General features: G+C 43.0%; 1 protein-coding gene across 2 annotated transcripts in view; it reads left to right on the top strand.

The window, feature by feature from the left end:
- Positions 1 to 489: 489 nt before the first annotated feature.
- MEMO1 (mediator of cell motility 1) overlaps positions 490 to 15001 on the top strand; it is a 28420-nt gene continuing 13908 nt past the window's right edge. For both annotated transcript variants that reach the window (XR_014024583.1, XM_081313576.1), the window contains exons 1-3: positions 490 to 946; positions 13315 to 13396; positions 14587 to 14655. Coding sequence is in view for 1 of the 2 variants with exons in the window: in XM_081313576.1 (XP_081169702.1) it covers positions 886 to 946; positions 13315 to 13396; positions 14587 to 14655 (212 nt within the window). In the remaining variant the exon portion in view is untranslated. The remainder of the gene's footprint in view (positions 947 to 13314; positions 13397 to 14586; positions 14656 to 15001) is intronic.

Below are 15001 nucleotides of genomic sequence, written 5' to 3'. Positions count from 1 at the left end.
CATTATGGGCGTTGTAGTGCGACACATCCGGGTGCATCAGTTCCCGGGATATTAAGCGGCGACATACTTTTCCAGGAATCCACCTTTTTTGCGTTCTAACTTTCTAGCGGACTCTGCGGAGCAGAAACAGCGACTCTCACGCGCGCTTTTTCACCCCCTCCCTTGACAGCCCTCCCCCCCCGCCGAGTTAGTAGGCATCCCTGTCCTCCCCTCGAAGTGGTCCCGCCTCCTTCTCTCACAAGCCCACCTCTTCCTCTAATCTTCCCTTCACCTCAGAGACATCAACCCCCCAATCAGGGAGGCCAGATGCCATCGCCACGGCAACTTCTCCGGACCAATCTTAAGTGATCCCGCCCGCACCTTTCTTTTCATCCAATCGAGGGGAGGCTTTTCAGAGCGCCGCCCAATGGGAAGCGGCGATGATGCCCGTCCGGCGAACAGGGAAAAACCATTACCCAATCGCCGCAGGACCTTTTTTCTTTCCCTTGCCCAATGGAGAGCCACGCTGGTCTAGTTATTATGCCACAGGAGCCGAGTTAGGCCAAACCCGGCGGCTGCCGCCTGCTCTGTGGGTATCACCCGGGCGGCGGTCGCTGCCTTGGCCTTTGTCCCCGTTAGGCGCTGCCTTCCTCCGCCTCCTTTCCTGCCCTCTGGTGTCTGCACAGGCCGGCGGATCCTTCGGCAGCTTCGAGCTCCTCACCGCCTGCCGCCTCCACTGGCTTCCGTTCTACCCGGGGTGCCTCCAGCAGCACCGTCCCCCGTCCCGGGGGTTTTACTTCTTGCCGGGGGAGGAGGGGGACTTAATACCGCCGCGGCCGGACTCGTCTCCTGCCCCCTCCCCCCTCCCGACACTCCCCCAACACCATAGGCGGCTCAGGCACCAAGATGTCCAACCGAGCGCTCTGCCGGGAGGCCAGCCATGCCGGCAGCTGGTACACTGCCTCAGGTACGAGCTGGGTCACAAGCCTCCGTAGGTGGGGGGGGTGTTTGCGGGGCCTGCTCGAGGAGCCACGTTGAGGGAGCGGCGGGTCTGTCGGGCCGAGTTTTAGCACTCGAAACTCCCCCTTTCTTCCGACGGGGGAACCGCTCGGATGCTTGATGCGGTCTGTAAATATGGGGGGGAAAAAAGTGTAATATTAAGGCTGACGGGGGACGAGAATGAGGGTCAACGGTGCTCCGAGGCATTTAAGCCAGACTCCTTCCCGTAGGCCAGTTACATACACCCCCACAAGAGACGGATCGGTAACTATTGCGGCGGCGGCGGCGGCAGCTTTGGAGAGTCCCGAGTCGTTCGCTAAATTGCAGCCGACCGAAAAAGTCGACTGTCATTCCCCAAAGTCCCCCCCTCTCCCTCCCTGTCCTAATAAGGCTGCGATCTTGGACGCGTTCGTTTGCTGGGAAGGAGATCCCATTGAATCCGGTAGGGCAGCGTTTCCCAACCTTAGGAACTTGAAGATGCGTGGACTTCAACTCCCAGAATTCCCCAGCCAGCATAGCTGGCTGGGGAATTCTGGGAGTTGAAGTCCACGCATCTTCAAGTTCCTAAAGGTTGGGAAACGCTGCGGTAGGGCGCTGCCCGAGCGGTGCTTCACTTCGGTGTGTAATCGCCGTTAGGCAGCTCTGACCAAGGAAGGGTGGTGAAGCTGTGTTGCAAAATCGCCCGAGGTTCCCCTGCCAGGAAGCCGGGAGGCGCCTGTTGCTTTCTGGGGTGGTAGCGATAATCGCGGGAGCCGGCCTGGTTTGTGCGGAAGAGGCTTTTCTCCTCCCATGGTCGCTGGGGCCGGGTGGGCCTTTTGACTGAATCAGCACTTTTCGCCGGGAATGCTGGGATCCTCTTTTAGATTACAACCCAGCCCCCCACCCCCCCAAAAATAATAATCTTCCTCTGCCTGCCCCAGACAATGAACTGCTTGGCCTGCCCGAGGTTCGATTCCCAGGGAATCGACAGAGCCTGGAGGAAAAGATGTTTCCTAAGGCTGGCCCCGGAAATCTCCCCTGCTTCTCTTTAAAATATTCTCCTGTAGAGGAAGCGGACGGCGCCTTTTTCAAGGAAGGTGCCTAGGACAAAGAACCGATGAGGAATCCTCTCGAGGGGGGTGGTTGGTTCATGTAGAATCAGGGAACCCACCAAGATCCGAAGTATACGTGTGAATGAAAAGGGGTCATTTAGGGTAAAGCGAGGGAGGGGGCGAATTGCATTGTGGGAACGCAGTAGTTGTAACTCGGGACCAGGCTGGTAGGCGGTTGTCTATTCAGGCTTCTTCCTTACTGTCCAGGGGAACAATTTGGAAAAAATACATTTTTAAATACTGTATTGAAATCCCATGGAATTGAAGATGTAGTGCATGCGAGATTTAATGTTTGGAAAGGTTATTTTAAAATCTTTTGTTTGTCCATATTTGAATGTTTGCACCATAAGTGGCAGTGAAATTGTAAAGAAGACGATGCTTCTCGGGGTGCATTTAGATGTCCCTTGATTTCCAGTATCGTGTAAAATAACCAGTTATCAATATTTTTCTTCCCCCCCCACCTTTGTTTCTTATACAGTAGTTTCTTGAGAAAACATGCACAAGAGTGCCCTCTGCAGGATGTAAGATTCACATTGTCTACAATATGATTTCTTTCTGTATGTGCTCATCAGATATTTATTTCACTTGGCCTAAAAAAAACACTCTAGGGAAAGACAAAGCAGTGAAAGCAACACATACTCACTTCATCCAGCTTGTGGGTGTATATTTTCATCTGAAAAATGTGATAGAGAGAGGGAATACATCAAATTTTGCAAGCATATAAATAGCACATCTGGCTAGTTGCTAAATGCTTAGAAATTTAAACTAAATCTTTCACGTCAGCAATTATAATTTAGTTTTGTAGCATGCTTTGCTTTTTTAGTTTAAAATCTTTGCAAAATATTTGCAGTTTTATTTAGGTATTTGGGAAGATGTGATTAACTGGGTTCTGTATTACTTTTTAGACAAATATTTATTATATCCATCAAAGAAAGCATATGTCATGGTTTCAGAAGAGTGGAAGGTAGGCTTAAAATGCTGTCTCATACCATTTGAAGGCCTGATGATAAACACAGTAAGGCTTCCTACTAAGCAGAATTGAAGAGGAGTTGGCTGCCAAAACATACCTTGTTATATCTGGCACTCTATACAGGTATGATACACTGGTATTGGTACTGTCACCAGTATTCTATCCGGTGATCTTAGGTAGATGATTTTAAAAATTGAGGGCTTCTCCAATTATATAGGAGCAATAATTTTGACTGGTATATTGCTGTCACTTCCCTGCTTTTCTTAAATTAAAAGCTTTTTTTAAAAAAGTGAGTAATGAAAGCTCATCCATTTCAGCCACTTCACATATATTTTAATGTACTTACAGTGATGATTCAGCAGAAGCATCCCATATTTGCAACTACTCTAGTTTTCTATCTCTTCATGGGAGGTCAGAAAATAGGACTAATTCCAAGCCAATTATTATATTGGATGATATGATGATCTAAAGATTATACAGAAGCATAACCCAATCTCCCATCAGGCTACTAGGTTTTCACATCCATATGATACATTGAGCCAACGTTAGTAGTTCATGAAAGGTCAGTATATCACTTATTAAAAACAAGGAGATAAGGTTGTTGGAGCAAAAAAGTAATGAAGAGACTGTATTTTTTATGGTCTTAAATGGCTAGCTATATCTGCTGCTGTTTATATGGCATCTCCTACTTTTCTCAGCCCTTTGGAACTCTTCTCACAGTTTGCCAGTAGCCTCCTCTTTGGCCTTCAATCCTAAAATGAAAAGTAGACTGCAAGTAGAAGGAGAAATCCTTTCACAGGCAGATGTTATTCTCAGTCATCAGAGATGAAGCTGCAAGGAAGAAGATTGCCATCTTTTACATCTAGAAAGCAGACTTTTCCCCCTTAACTGTCCTTGTCTTCTAGAAGAATTTTCAAAGGAAATGTTCCATCAACTCTCTACTCTGGCACCAAGAACGAGAGAGACCAAGAGGGAGAGGCCAGAAATTGATAACAAACTCTCTGTCCACTATAGTTTACAAAAATGCTTCTCTGTAGGCTGATTAATATGACAGCAGGAGATTGTAGCCACATTGCCAAGCTGACAGATTAGTGTAGGAGATGGGGAAAGAACTTGATCAGGTCTCCAGGTGGGCACAGCATGGAGATGAGTGGCAACACTGGCTTCGAGCCTATGAATAATCCTGCAAGGTTGAAGGCCAGTTCCTGTACTACAGTAAATAAGGACTTGGGCAGGGCCATAATGTGGGCAAGTCTATGAACATCCCACCACATATTGCAATGGGAGTAGTGAGACTCAGAAGGCAGAGGCTGATTAAGAGACCGACAGGATGACAAGAGGAGACAACAGTGGATAGCCCCTTGGACCTCTTCCTCCCCTGACGGCTGAGAAGGCACTGGGGAATACCTGTGAGAAACTAGGGAGGGTCTCTTCTGAGTCTCTTGCCTTGCCCAGTATCCAGCTATGGTGTCTCTTATCTGATCACTCCCTACGTAGTATTTTTTTTCCCCTGTCTCCCAAACTCTTTCCCAGGTATGTTACAGACTCAGACGTTGCCTGAACTAACCAATAGTGGAAAGTCAAACTTGCAGAAAAGCCCTTCATTGGGAAGAAGCTATTAGAATAACCAATAGTATTGCTAAGACTGATTTTGCCTATAGCCCAGTAGAAGGAAGAAAGCAAATACAAGAATTGTCCTGCATCTTCTTTTCACACCAAAGATCGAATTCCCTACTTTGTTCTGGGCAGAAGACATTTGAGTGATGTACCCTCTTGGATTCCAAGACTCAATAGCCAAAACATCCATCAGTTGCCAGGTTTAGCACACATTTCCCAGCTTGATTCCATTACTTTTTAAGTGAGCCTACCACTGCAGAAATACAGATATACCTACAACCTCACCTACCAGAATAGGTAGATTAAGAGTACATATCCCAGAAGAGATCTACATTGGTGTTTTCTCTTTACATTGCCAAAATACTTTCTTGAACTGAACCCTGGGCCTCAGAATGAATTTATCAGGCAGTGAACCTTTAAAATAGAGTAATTAACTTTCTAATGTTGATGGATTTGTCAGAAACTTGCTTAACATCCCAACCAGGAACCCTCCTCTCTTCCCAAAGGTTCCTCAGATTTGTATGCAAGAGCAATCAGCTTCACTTCACAGTTCTCTTTTTCCCGTCTGGCTTTGTCACTGAGACTATTCATCAAAATGTAAAAATGGCTCCTCTGGGCCATTCAAGAATCCAGTGGCTCCACATTTATGGTTACCTAGACAAGCTGCTCATCATAATGTCCTCTATGGCAAAAATTCAGCTTGATGCGTTAACTGTTTCTAGGCCTTGTTTGAATTTAGCTAAAAGTATGCTGGCACCGCATACAATAGGTTGATTCTACATCTGCAGTTACAATTAATAAAGAGGGAAGGAAGGAAGGTTTTCTTGACTCAGGGATGCAATGCCAAGAAAGAAAACTTACTATCTGGATGGCTGAATCTTATAAAGCATGATTATCACAGCATGGAACTTCAAGGACAAGCCAACAGCTCTACTTCTAGGTAATTCATGTGTATTGAACCTCTAGGGACATGCTCCTGCCATCCCATTTCCCTACATGGGTCTTGTCAGTAATATACAAGTTCTTAGTGACACCCCCTGAACTAATTTTCTATGAACTTTTTTTACCAGGAATCCAGGACTTTGATAGCCCAAGCCTTGGATTGAAGGTTTGGGGAGGTAGGAGTGTTCTTGGGGACCTGTACAAGGTATTTCTGGCCACATCTTTCCTTCATGGTTTAGATTTTAGAACACTTTCCAGATTTCACTGAGCCCAACATGTGAATATGACTATGGATCTAATTTAAATGTAGAATATACCAGCAAAGGAATGAATGTCTCCTACTAAAAAGGAAATTGGGGAAATGAGTTTTCTGTCCCACAGTTAACAGATTAATTGGATAATACATAATCCTGGTGTTCTCAACAAGAAAATGTTTTCTTTGTTCTTAGCCCTTTCTATAAAGGAATGACTGTTGGCAGACTTAACAGCAGGAGTAATGTTAATAAACATTTTAAGCAGCTTTGGAGTAGAATCACCTACCTTTAAAATCATTATAGAATATATGTTCATTTCCTCAGACACAGATTTGGGGCGCCCATAATAACCAACTGACCAACCTGTGAATGATGCTGTAGTACAGGGGTGTCAAACTGCCATCCCATGGGATGCGTCATGGTGAAACCGCGCCCACCCCATTGCCGGCAATGGAAAAAAAGTCAAGATATGTCGTGACACGTGACATTGCGAGTTTGACACCCCTGCTGTAGTATATCTTAGATCCATCTTCAGTGACCAAGAAGACCAGCGGTATCTTTTTCACAAGAAGGAGAATTTGATGATCTTAACTCTAGTTAGAAAGAGAAGTAGATTAAGAAAATGGCCCAGTATCTAGAATGTGCATTACTTTGCTATACTATATATTCTTGTGCATTACTTTGCTATACTATATATTCTTCTGTTTCCATGTCTCTTACTGATTACACATTTATTGTTACAATGAAATACACAATGAAAGAAGTTGAATCAGCTGAAGTGAATACATTGCCGAAAGAAATGAGCCTTCTTCCATAGGCTAGGACAGGGGTAGGCAACCATGGCTCTTTTATGATTCGTGGACTTCAACTCCCAGAATTCCTGAGCCAGCCATGCTGGCTCAGGAATTCTGGGAGTTGAAGTCCACGAGTCATAAAAGAGCCAAGGTTGCCTACCCCTGGGCTAGGAAGAAGCTTGTATTTCCTTTCTTACTGGATCTGTCATCTGGTGACCTGAAAGGTACTTGTGCATTTCATTGTAATAACAAATGTGTAACCAGTAAGACACATGGAAACAGAAGAAGAAGAATATAAATCAGGCTACTCTCCTAATATCAGTGGACACAGTTAGATCGTACTATTTATCTGAAGACTAAATTTATAGTGAAAGCTATTTATCTTCCTGAACATTATACCTTTTACATTTGCTGTAAATGGGAGGCCTTAGATTATATACCACAGATTGCCAATGTGATGAGCTTTGCAGGGGCTCAGAATTCCTTGGGCTTTTAATCTGAGCCTTTTTTGTGGGTAATAATTGTTTGTTGTGATGGAAGAGTCGGTATAAGAGTGCAGTCTTAACTTTAGAAGCTAGAGGGGGAAAATTTGAACTGCTGCTGTCTATTTTTTTTTTGTTAGGGAACCTCTCACTCATTTCATGATGTCTTTTCTCAGCTTTGTTTTAGTTATATATTTTTAGGTGCACCTCTGTTGACAAGGTAAAGTGAGCTGCAGCTCACAAAAGGTTATGTTTTTTAATAAAATTTGTTGGGAAAGGTACTCCTAGACTATTTCTATTTGTTACCAGACCCCTTCTATTTGTTTTTTTCCAGTTAGATACATCTGCATTTCCTAGTTGTTTATAAACGTATAGAACAGAAATAACTAAATCAGAAATGGATTTAGCATCTCTTTATGAAGTCAGATTTGAGCTATAACTGGAGTTGGAAGGCTTAATGTAGAGGGAGAAAACCCTATTACATCAGTTGAAATAAAGGAAGATTTTTGTTCCTGTTAATAAATTCTCAGTGTATATTACAGATCTTGAAGGAGGATAGGGGAAATAGACAGAAGGCCTGTTTTGTCAAAGCAATAATATAATTGTTCAGCAGTCTGAATTTGAAAGGGAAAAGTGATTCAGAAGAGGACATAGAAACATGCACATTGCATTTTTTAGGAAAGGATGCAGCTTCCTTAAAGATTTGCTAACAGATGTAATGTTTGTGCTTTACATTTTTTGAATCATGTGTTTCCTTTTGAGTCCATATTTTTGCACAGTCCTAGAAATATATGTCAGTCTTCAGCTGAAAAGCAGAAGATAAGCGTTATAAATTTGGAGAAACACACAAATGTATGAATACCTCAGATTTGCTTCCTTCCATACCAGGTCTTGAATACACTGCATGTGGAAATTTAAAAAAAAGTCAAGGTGAATGATGTTTTCATTCCCTTTTCACAGAATTAAATCAGACTCCTGAGATTACTTGAGGCAAATTATAATTTTAAATAAATGAAGTAATAGGTTTTAAATGATATGGAGATACTCCTATTGTGTCCAAACTTGTATGTACTGCAGAATAAACACATTCCATACTCTAGGGAGTTGGCAGCAAGATAGAAAACTGAACTGGCTGGCTAGACAGGTTTGCTGTGGTCTCTTGCTTATTCTACAAAAAAATAATCTGACATGAGTTCAGTAATTACAAAAGAACTTGTATATGCCAGCCCATTTTGCTGAAGCAAATGCTGATTAAGCATCAAAGTATAAAATGATCTGCAAGCAAATGTTCTTTTAAGAAGTGTGGTGACACCTTTGGGACCATCAACTTCAGGCACACAGAGGTTTATCCACAATTGGCAGGTTTTTATCTGTCTGTATAAATATAAATATATATAGTTACAACTGAAAATATGTAAACAAATTGAAATTGGGTTGCTCAGCGGTGACCGACCCAAATTCAATTTCAAAACATCATTCTGGGACATATATATTTGCCTTCATTCGTGGGACAAAAAATCTCTAAAAGTTCAACATTTGACAATTTAATGTAAACCTTAAAAATACCCTCTGGATATTTTTATACTTTCTTGGATAGATTGACTAACAAGTGTTAAAATATTGTCTATTGAGTTGTATTTTGAAAATCTTAAAAATTATTATTTTCTTTCATTTGACCATTTTATATTGTAAATGTTTCTTTTTATTTCTCTAAAATAATGCCGTGAGATGAAGGCCTATGAAAAGAGAACTTAATTACAAATAGTGTCACATCAAATAGTAATCTGTTGTATTCCTGTTGTCTTCTGATTGTCTGAGTTGTATGCTTTCCTCAATTGGGAAAAGTTCACCTATTCAAGAAGCATTTAGCTTATGCTATTACTGCCTGAATTTTTTTATTTGCATGTATCATCTAATATGATATACTATTAAGCATTGTGTGTATGTGAACCAGTATGCTATGCAAAAAGGATTATAGATATAGATACATAGATAGATACATAGATAGATAGTCATAATGACAGTGTTTTTACTTGTTTCATTTACTAAGTTTATATTCGCCTAAACTGTAATGGGTTTGTTTCACTTTAGCTTAGCACATTGAATAAACATTATATCCTGTAAAGCATGGCATGTGCTTGGCAATTTTAATTGATTATTCAATTCTGATGAACAATTAACACAGTTGTCAAAATTAAAATACAAATCAATATAAGCAATTAAAAACATAAGTTAAAAATCAATGCAGTTACTTTTAACAATAATTAAAACTTTTGACAATGAAAAGTTTGGTGGTATATCTTCTTTTCACAAACGTCAAGCAGTGGGGTGGAATACAACTTCTGACTGAGTGCATTCCAAGCTTGGGAGTAACACAAGTGAAGGCTCACTTCTATTGTCAGAAAAACCTCAGATTTTTAACAGCCAGATAAATGTAGACAGTCAAATTATAAACCGTTTAAGTACCGTATATACTTGAGTATAAGCCGAATTTTTCAGCCCACTTTTTGGGCTGAAAAATTCCACTTCGGCTTATACTCCAGTCAACAAAAAAACTTACCGAGGACTTGTGCGCGGCCGAGGCTTTGGTGCTTCCGGGATCGCGCGCACCTCTCCCAAGCCACCGCCGTCCGAGACCTGCCGAAGTTTGGGGAGGTTTGGGGAGGTGCGCGCGCACCTCCCCAAACCTCCCCAAACGTCGGCAGGTCTCCGTTCCTCCGCGCCCTGCCTGCCTGCTTCTTTCCGCAGCGGAAAGAAGCAGGCAGGCAGGGCGCGGAGGAACGGAGACCTGCCGACGTTTGGGGAGGTTTGGGCGCCTCCCCAAACCTCCCCAAACGTCGGCAGGTCTCCGTTCCTCCTGCCGACGTTTGGGGAGGTTTGGGCACCTCCCCAAACGTCGGCAGGTCTCCGTTCCTCCTGCCGACGTTTGGGGAGGTTTGGGCGCCTCCCCAAACCTCCCCAGGTCTCCGTTCCTCCGCGCAGACCTGCCGACGTTTGGGGAGGTTTGGGCGCCTCCCCAAACCTCCCCAAACGTCGGCAGGTCTCCGTTCCTCCTGCCGACGTTTGGGGAGGTTTGGGCACCTCCCCAAACCTCCCCAGGTCTCTGTTCCTCCGCGCAGACCTGCCGACGTTTGGGGAGGTTTGGGCGCCTCCCCAAACCTCCCCAGGTCTCCGTTCCTCCTGCCGACGTTTGGGGAGGTTTGGGCGCTTCCCCAGGTCTCCGTTCCTCCGCGCAGACCTGCCGACGTTTGGGGAGGTTTGGGCGCCTCCCCAAACCTCCCCAAACGTCGGCAGGTCTCCGTTCCTCCTGCCGACGTTTGGGGAGGTTTGGGCGCCTCCCCAAACCTCCCCAGGTCTCCGTTCCTCCGCGCAGACCTGCCGACGTTTGGGGAGGTTTGGGCGCCTCCCCAAACCTCCCCAAACGTCGGCAGGTCTCCGTTCCTCCTGCCGACGTTTGGGGAGGTTTGGGCACCTCCCCAAACCTCCCCAGGTCTCCGTTCCTCCGCGCAGACCTGCCGACATTTGGGGAGGTTTGGGCGCCTCCCCAAACCTCCCCAAACCTCCCCAGGTCTCCGTTCCTCCTGCCGAAGTTTGGGGAGGTTTGGGCGCCTCCCCAAACCTCCCCAGGTCTCCGTTCCTCCGCACAGACCTGCCGACGTTTGGGGAGGTTTGGGCGCCTCCCCAAACCTCCCTAGGTCTCCGTTCCTCCGCACAGACCTGCCGACGTTTGGGGAGGTTTGGGCGCCTCCCCAAACCTCCCCAGGTCTCCGTTCCTCCTGCCGACGTTTGGGGAGGTTTGGGCGCCTCCCCAAACCTCCCCAGGTCTCCGTTCCTCCGCGCAGACCTGCCGACGTTTGGGGAGGTTTGGGCGCCTCCCCAAACCTCCCCAGGTCTCCGTTCCTCCGCGCAGGTCTCCGGACGGCGGCGGCTTGGGAGAGGTGCGCGCGATCCTGGAAGCACCGAAGCCTCGGCCGCGCGCAAGTCCTCGGTAAGCTCCGGGCAGTCACTTGCTTCGCGTCTCCTGAGGGAAGGGGGGGCGACTGGAACGGGCGTGTTTCCTCGCCTGCTGGGCGCCGCGATTTGCCCGGGGAACGCACAGGCCCCGAATGGCAGCGTGGAGTGAGGAAGCGGACAGCCAGGGCTTCCCCGAGAGCCGCGGCCACACAGGGTATTCCTGTGTATTCAGGCTTGCAAAATGGCGGATCGAGCCTCTGCTGGCGGCAGAGGCTTGCAGAGCGCGGATCCAGCCTCCGAGGCTTGCAGAACGGCGGATCGGCTTATACTCGAGTCAACAACTTTTCCCAGTTTTGGGGGGTGAAATTGGGGGTCTCGGCTTATACTCGAGTCGGCTTATACTCAAGTATATACGGTATGTCAAGGTTAGTAATTAAGATATAGTTTATTTATTCATCTTTCTCTTCACACCATTTATATTGGATGTCTTGAGGAAACTTTCTTACTTAATATCAGAGTATTTGCTTCATAACAATTATTTTGAGTTAAAATATTTAATAGCTTAGTATACTTAAAATTAAAAAAAAATCACTCATAGCCAGGGTTACTAAATATGGATCCCGACCCTTCTTTACTTTAGGATTACTATGTTCCTTAAAATGGATTTTAACTTGGTTCTGGTGGACAACCTGGCGCCCTTTAGCTCTTCTGGAGCACAACTTCCATAATTACTGCTGCTGGCTTTGCTGGCCAATGCAGTTAGGCAAACCTTTGAGGAAAAAAATGTTGCATTAAGTCAATATTTCAAAGAATGAAATGTTCATGGCATAGTAAATACTAACACATTTATCATTATTTTAATTAATAAAGGCAAATTGTCTAAAAAGGTTTTGCTTTAGTTTTCAGTCATACCTTAAGCCAGACTTAAAACACTGCTCATTGCTTTTTAAATACTATCCATATGATACAGTTTACTTTAATACATTTACCAGTCCTCTTTCAAAATTGAAATTTTAGCAGCTGTAATTATGGGTACAGAGTAATTGTACCAGGGAATATAAAGTACATTGAAAGGAGAGGGTGCATAGAGATTACAGTGAATATACTGTAGAACACGGGTGTCAAACTCGCAATGTCACGTGACATGTTGCGACGTATCACGACTTTTTTGCCATTGCTGGCAGTGGGGTGGGCGCGGTTTCACTATGATGCATCCGGCCTGCGGGCTGACAGTTTGACACCCCTGCTGTAGAATATACTGTAGTCACAATAAATGTTAAAAAGCATCTTGTTAAAAAGATGCTCTTCTGAGGAGATGGAAAAGTTATCTTCTAAAAGATGGAAATTGCTCCTGGGTTTAGTATTGGTGGAAAAACTAATCTTGGAAGGCAATTTCAAGCTGCTCTAATCTAGCCTGAAATAACTCTTTCTCACTGATAGATGTCGCCTAGCCATCATGTTAAGGAAACTAGTTTTCTATTCTCTCATTTGAGAGAGGCTATGGCAGATGTAAAATTACATTCAGCAGTGTGCTAACTCAGCAGGTATTGTTGATCTTCTTAATAAGTTTGAATAGTATTATCTGTACAACCAGAGATTTATCTTCAGCAACTGGGTATATGTTTCTGGCCAAGCAAAGTTTGGAGAAATAATGACAAGTGAGATAAATGAGAAACTGTGGTTTTAAAACTGCAATATGCTTGAGATTTTTGCCTCATACTCTCTTGTTACCTATGCAAGAAATCTGACTCTTTTTTTTCTTTTCTGAGTCTTCTTTTCCCCCAGTGTTTATTTTGTACCTGAATAAGTCATTTGCATCAGTAGATAAAAAATATTCTATTCTATTCTATTCTATTCTATTCTATTCTATTCTATTCTATTCTATTCTATTCTATTCTATTCTATTCTATTCTATTCTATTCTATTCTATTCTATTCTATTTTTCCATCCCATAGAATTAGTATTAGTAAAACTAATGCATCAGTAGATCAACTTTGGCTGAAATGCAAAGCAGGAAATGTTAACAGCTACTTATTAGTAGCTCCATAATCTCTTAATGAGTTTTTCAGATTAAAAACATTGTTAAATACAATCAGGTTTGATTGAAAGTCAAGCTTGTACTGTTTTAAATTATTGCTGGTACAGCTCTAAGGAAGAATTAAATACGTGGGAACTGTAACAAGGGATAATTCTTTGATAACATTGTTTTAAAAATCTATTTTTTTTCTGTAGGACCTCAGCTGAGTGCACAACTAGAAGGTTGGCTCTCTCAAGTACAGTCTACAAAAAGACCTGCTAGAGCCATTATTGCACCGTAAGTTTTTCCCCCTCTCCCTCCCACTCACTGAAGATAATTCATATAAAGACATTAGAAAAAGATACTACTCCCCTCAGATAAATAGAGAGAGCACAATCTTCTTTATCTCAATTTGTATTGATTGGATAATAAGCTAGTCTTATCCCCTGACTTCTTGGTGGCAGTTTCTTACCATTTATTGAGGGTTGACTGTTGGGTTACAAGAACAGGTACACTTTAATTGCTTTGGTTTCATTGTGACATTTGGCTCTGGCTTACTCTGAACTCAGTCTGATAAAATATCAGTAGCAATTTGTTTATGGCTACGTGTGAGGGCAAACTAGTTTGAATGAAAGACATAAGAATAAGTCTACCTCTGTCTTATTTTTAATTTCTTTGAGAATAGCTAACCATTTCATGAAATTAGGCATTTGGAAAGGGCAAATTAAATCTTTAATCTAAATTAAAATATCTCCTACAGATGTTCAGCTTCAGTTTCTATCATATATTCAATGAGAGACACTTCGGTAGTTCTTATTATTAAGAATCCTTTTCTTATGTTCATCCATATTCTTTTCTCAAAATGCTGGGTTTTTTTGAGCCCAAATCACAGGAAATTAGACTTTATGAAAACCATCTTCTGCTACTCAACTGAGCAATGTTTGGAATACTTGAAATGTTAAGTCTTCTGAGCAACTTCTTGCCTGCAGTTTGAGAAAGTAGAATATTAATATCTTCAAATCACTTTAACCTTTAATTAAAATATACAGATGTAACTTTCTTTTTCTGTGCTCAGAGTTAACAATCTTGATATGGCATACACATCAGGGTTGAGGTTCTTTTCTTCCAACGAGTTTGTATTTTTTTTATAGTTCCCAATAGGCCTGATTTTACTTGCCAGTCCCTTTTCCTATAAAAGAATTACTTTTGAATGAATAATCATCACACTGGGCTGGGTCAGGAGGTCTTGGAGGCCAGATCTGATCATTTTGTCATAGTTTTCTCACTGCTAGTACCCACCTTATTTTCTGCCACATAAGTAACCTTTTCTCCATATTTTTTTTAGTACTTAGCTTGAAGCACTCACTCATCTGATAACTGTAGATTGGATATATCTGCTTATCAAACTCAGTTATATTTCTTTTGTTGAGATTTTTCTACAGAGATTCAAAAGAAGCCTCAAAGAAAGTGTCTTTTGTTTTTGGCAGACATGCAGGATACACTTACTGTGGGTCTTGTGCAGCTCATGCATACAAACAAGTGGATCCTTCAATTACGTAAGTAACATCCAAAAAGATTCTTGTCCTAAGTACAACCAGATGCAGTTTGTATAGATGCTGGCTTAAGACAACAAAAAATTATTTAGGGTGGATTTGTCAGGAGAGGAAATCTGTTTATCAGAGATACAAGCATAACCAACTGGGTCCTGAGGTCACGTAAACCATGTAGGGAACCTGTAGCATTTTTTTTTACTTTTCTAAAATCTGATTTTTGTGGATGGGGAATCATCTTGAATTAAATGGAAGGGAGAACTGGAGGTTGCAATAGAAAAAAGAATCTAAAGATTTATTTTGTGTTCGGAAGAAGCCTTTGTATTTTCAAAGACCAAATCTAAATCTGTCT

Source organism: Vipera berus, assembly GCF_964194415.1.
Source record: "Vipera berus genome assembly, chromosome: 1".
Taxonomy (NCBI): domain Eukaryota; kingdom Metazoa; phylum Chordata; class Lepidosauria; order Squamata; family Viperidae; genus Vipera; species Vipera berus.
This window is presented reverse-complemented; position numbering and strand designations above follow the sequence as displayed.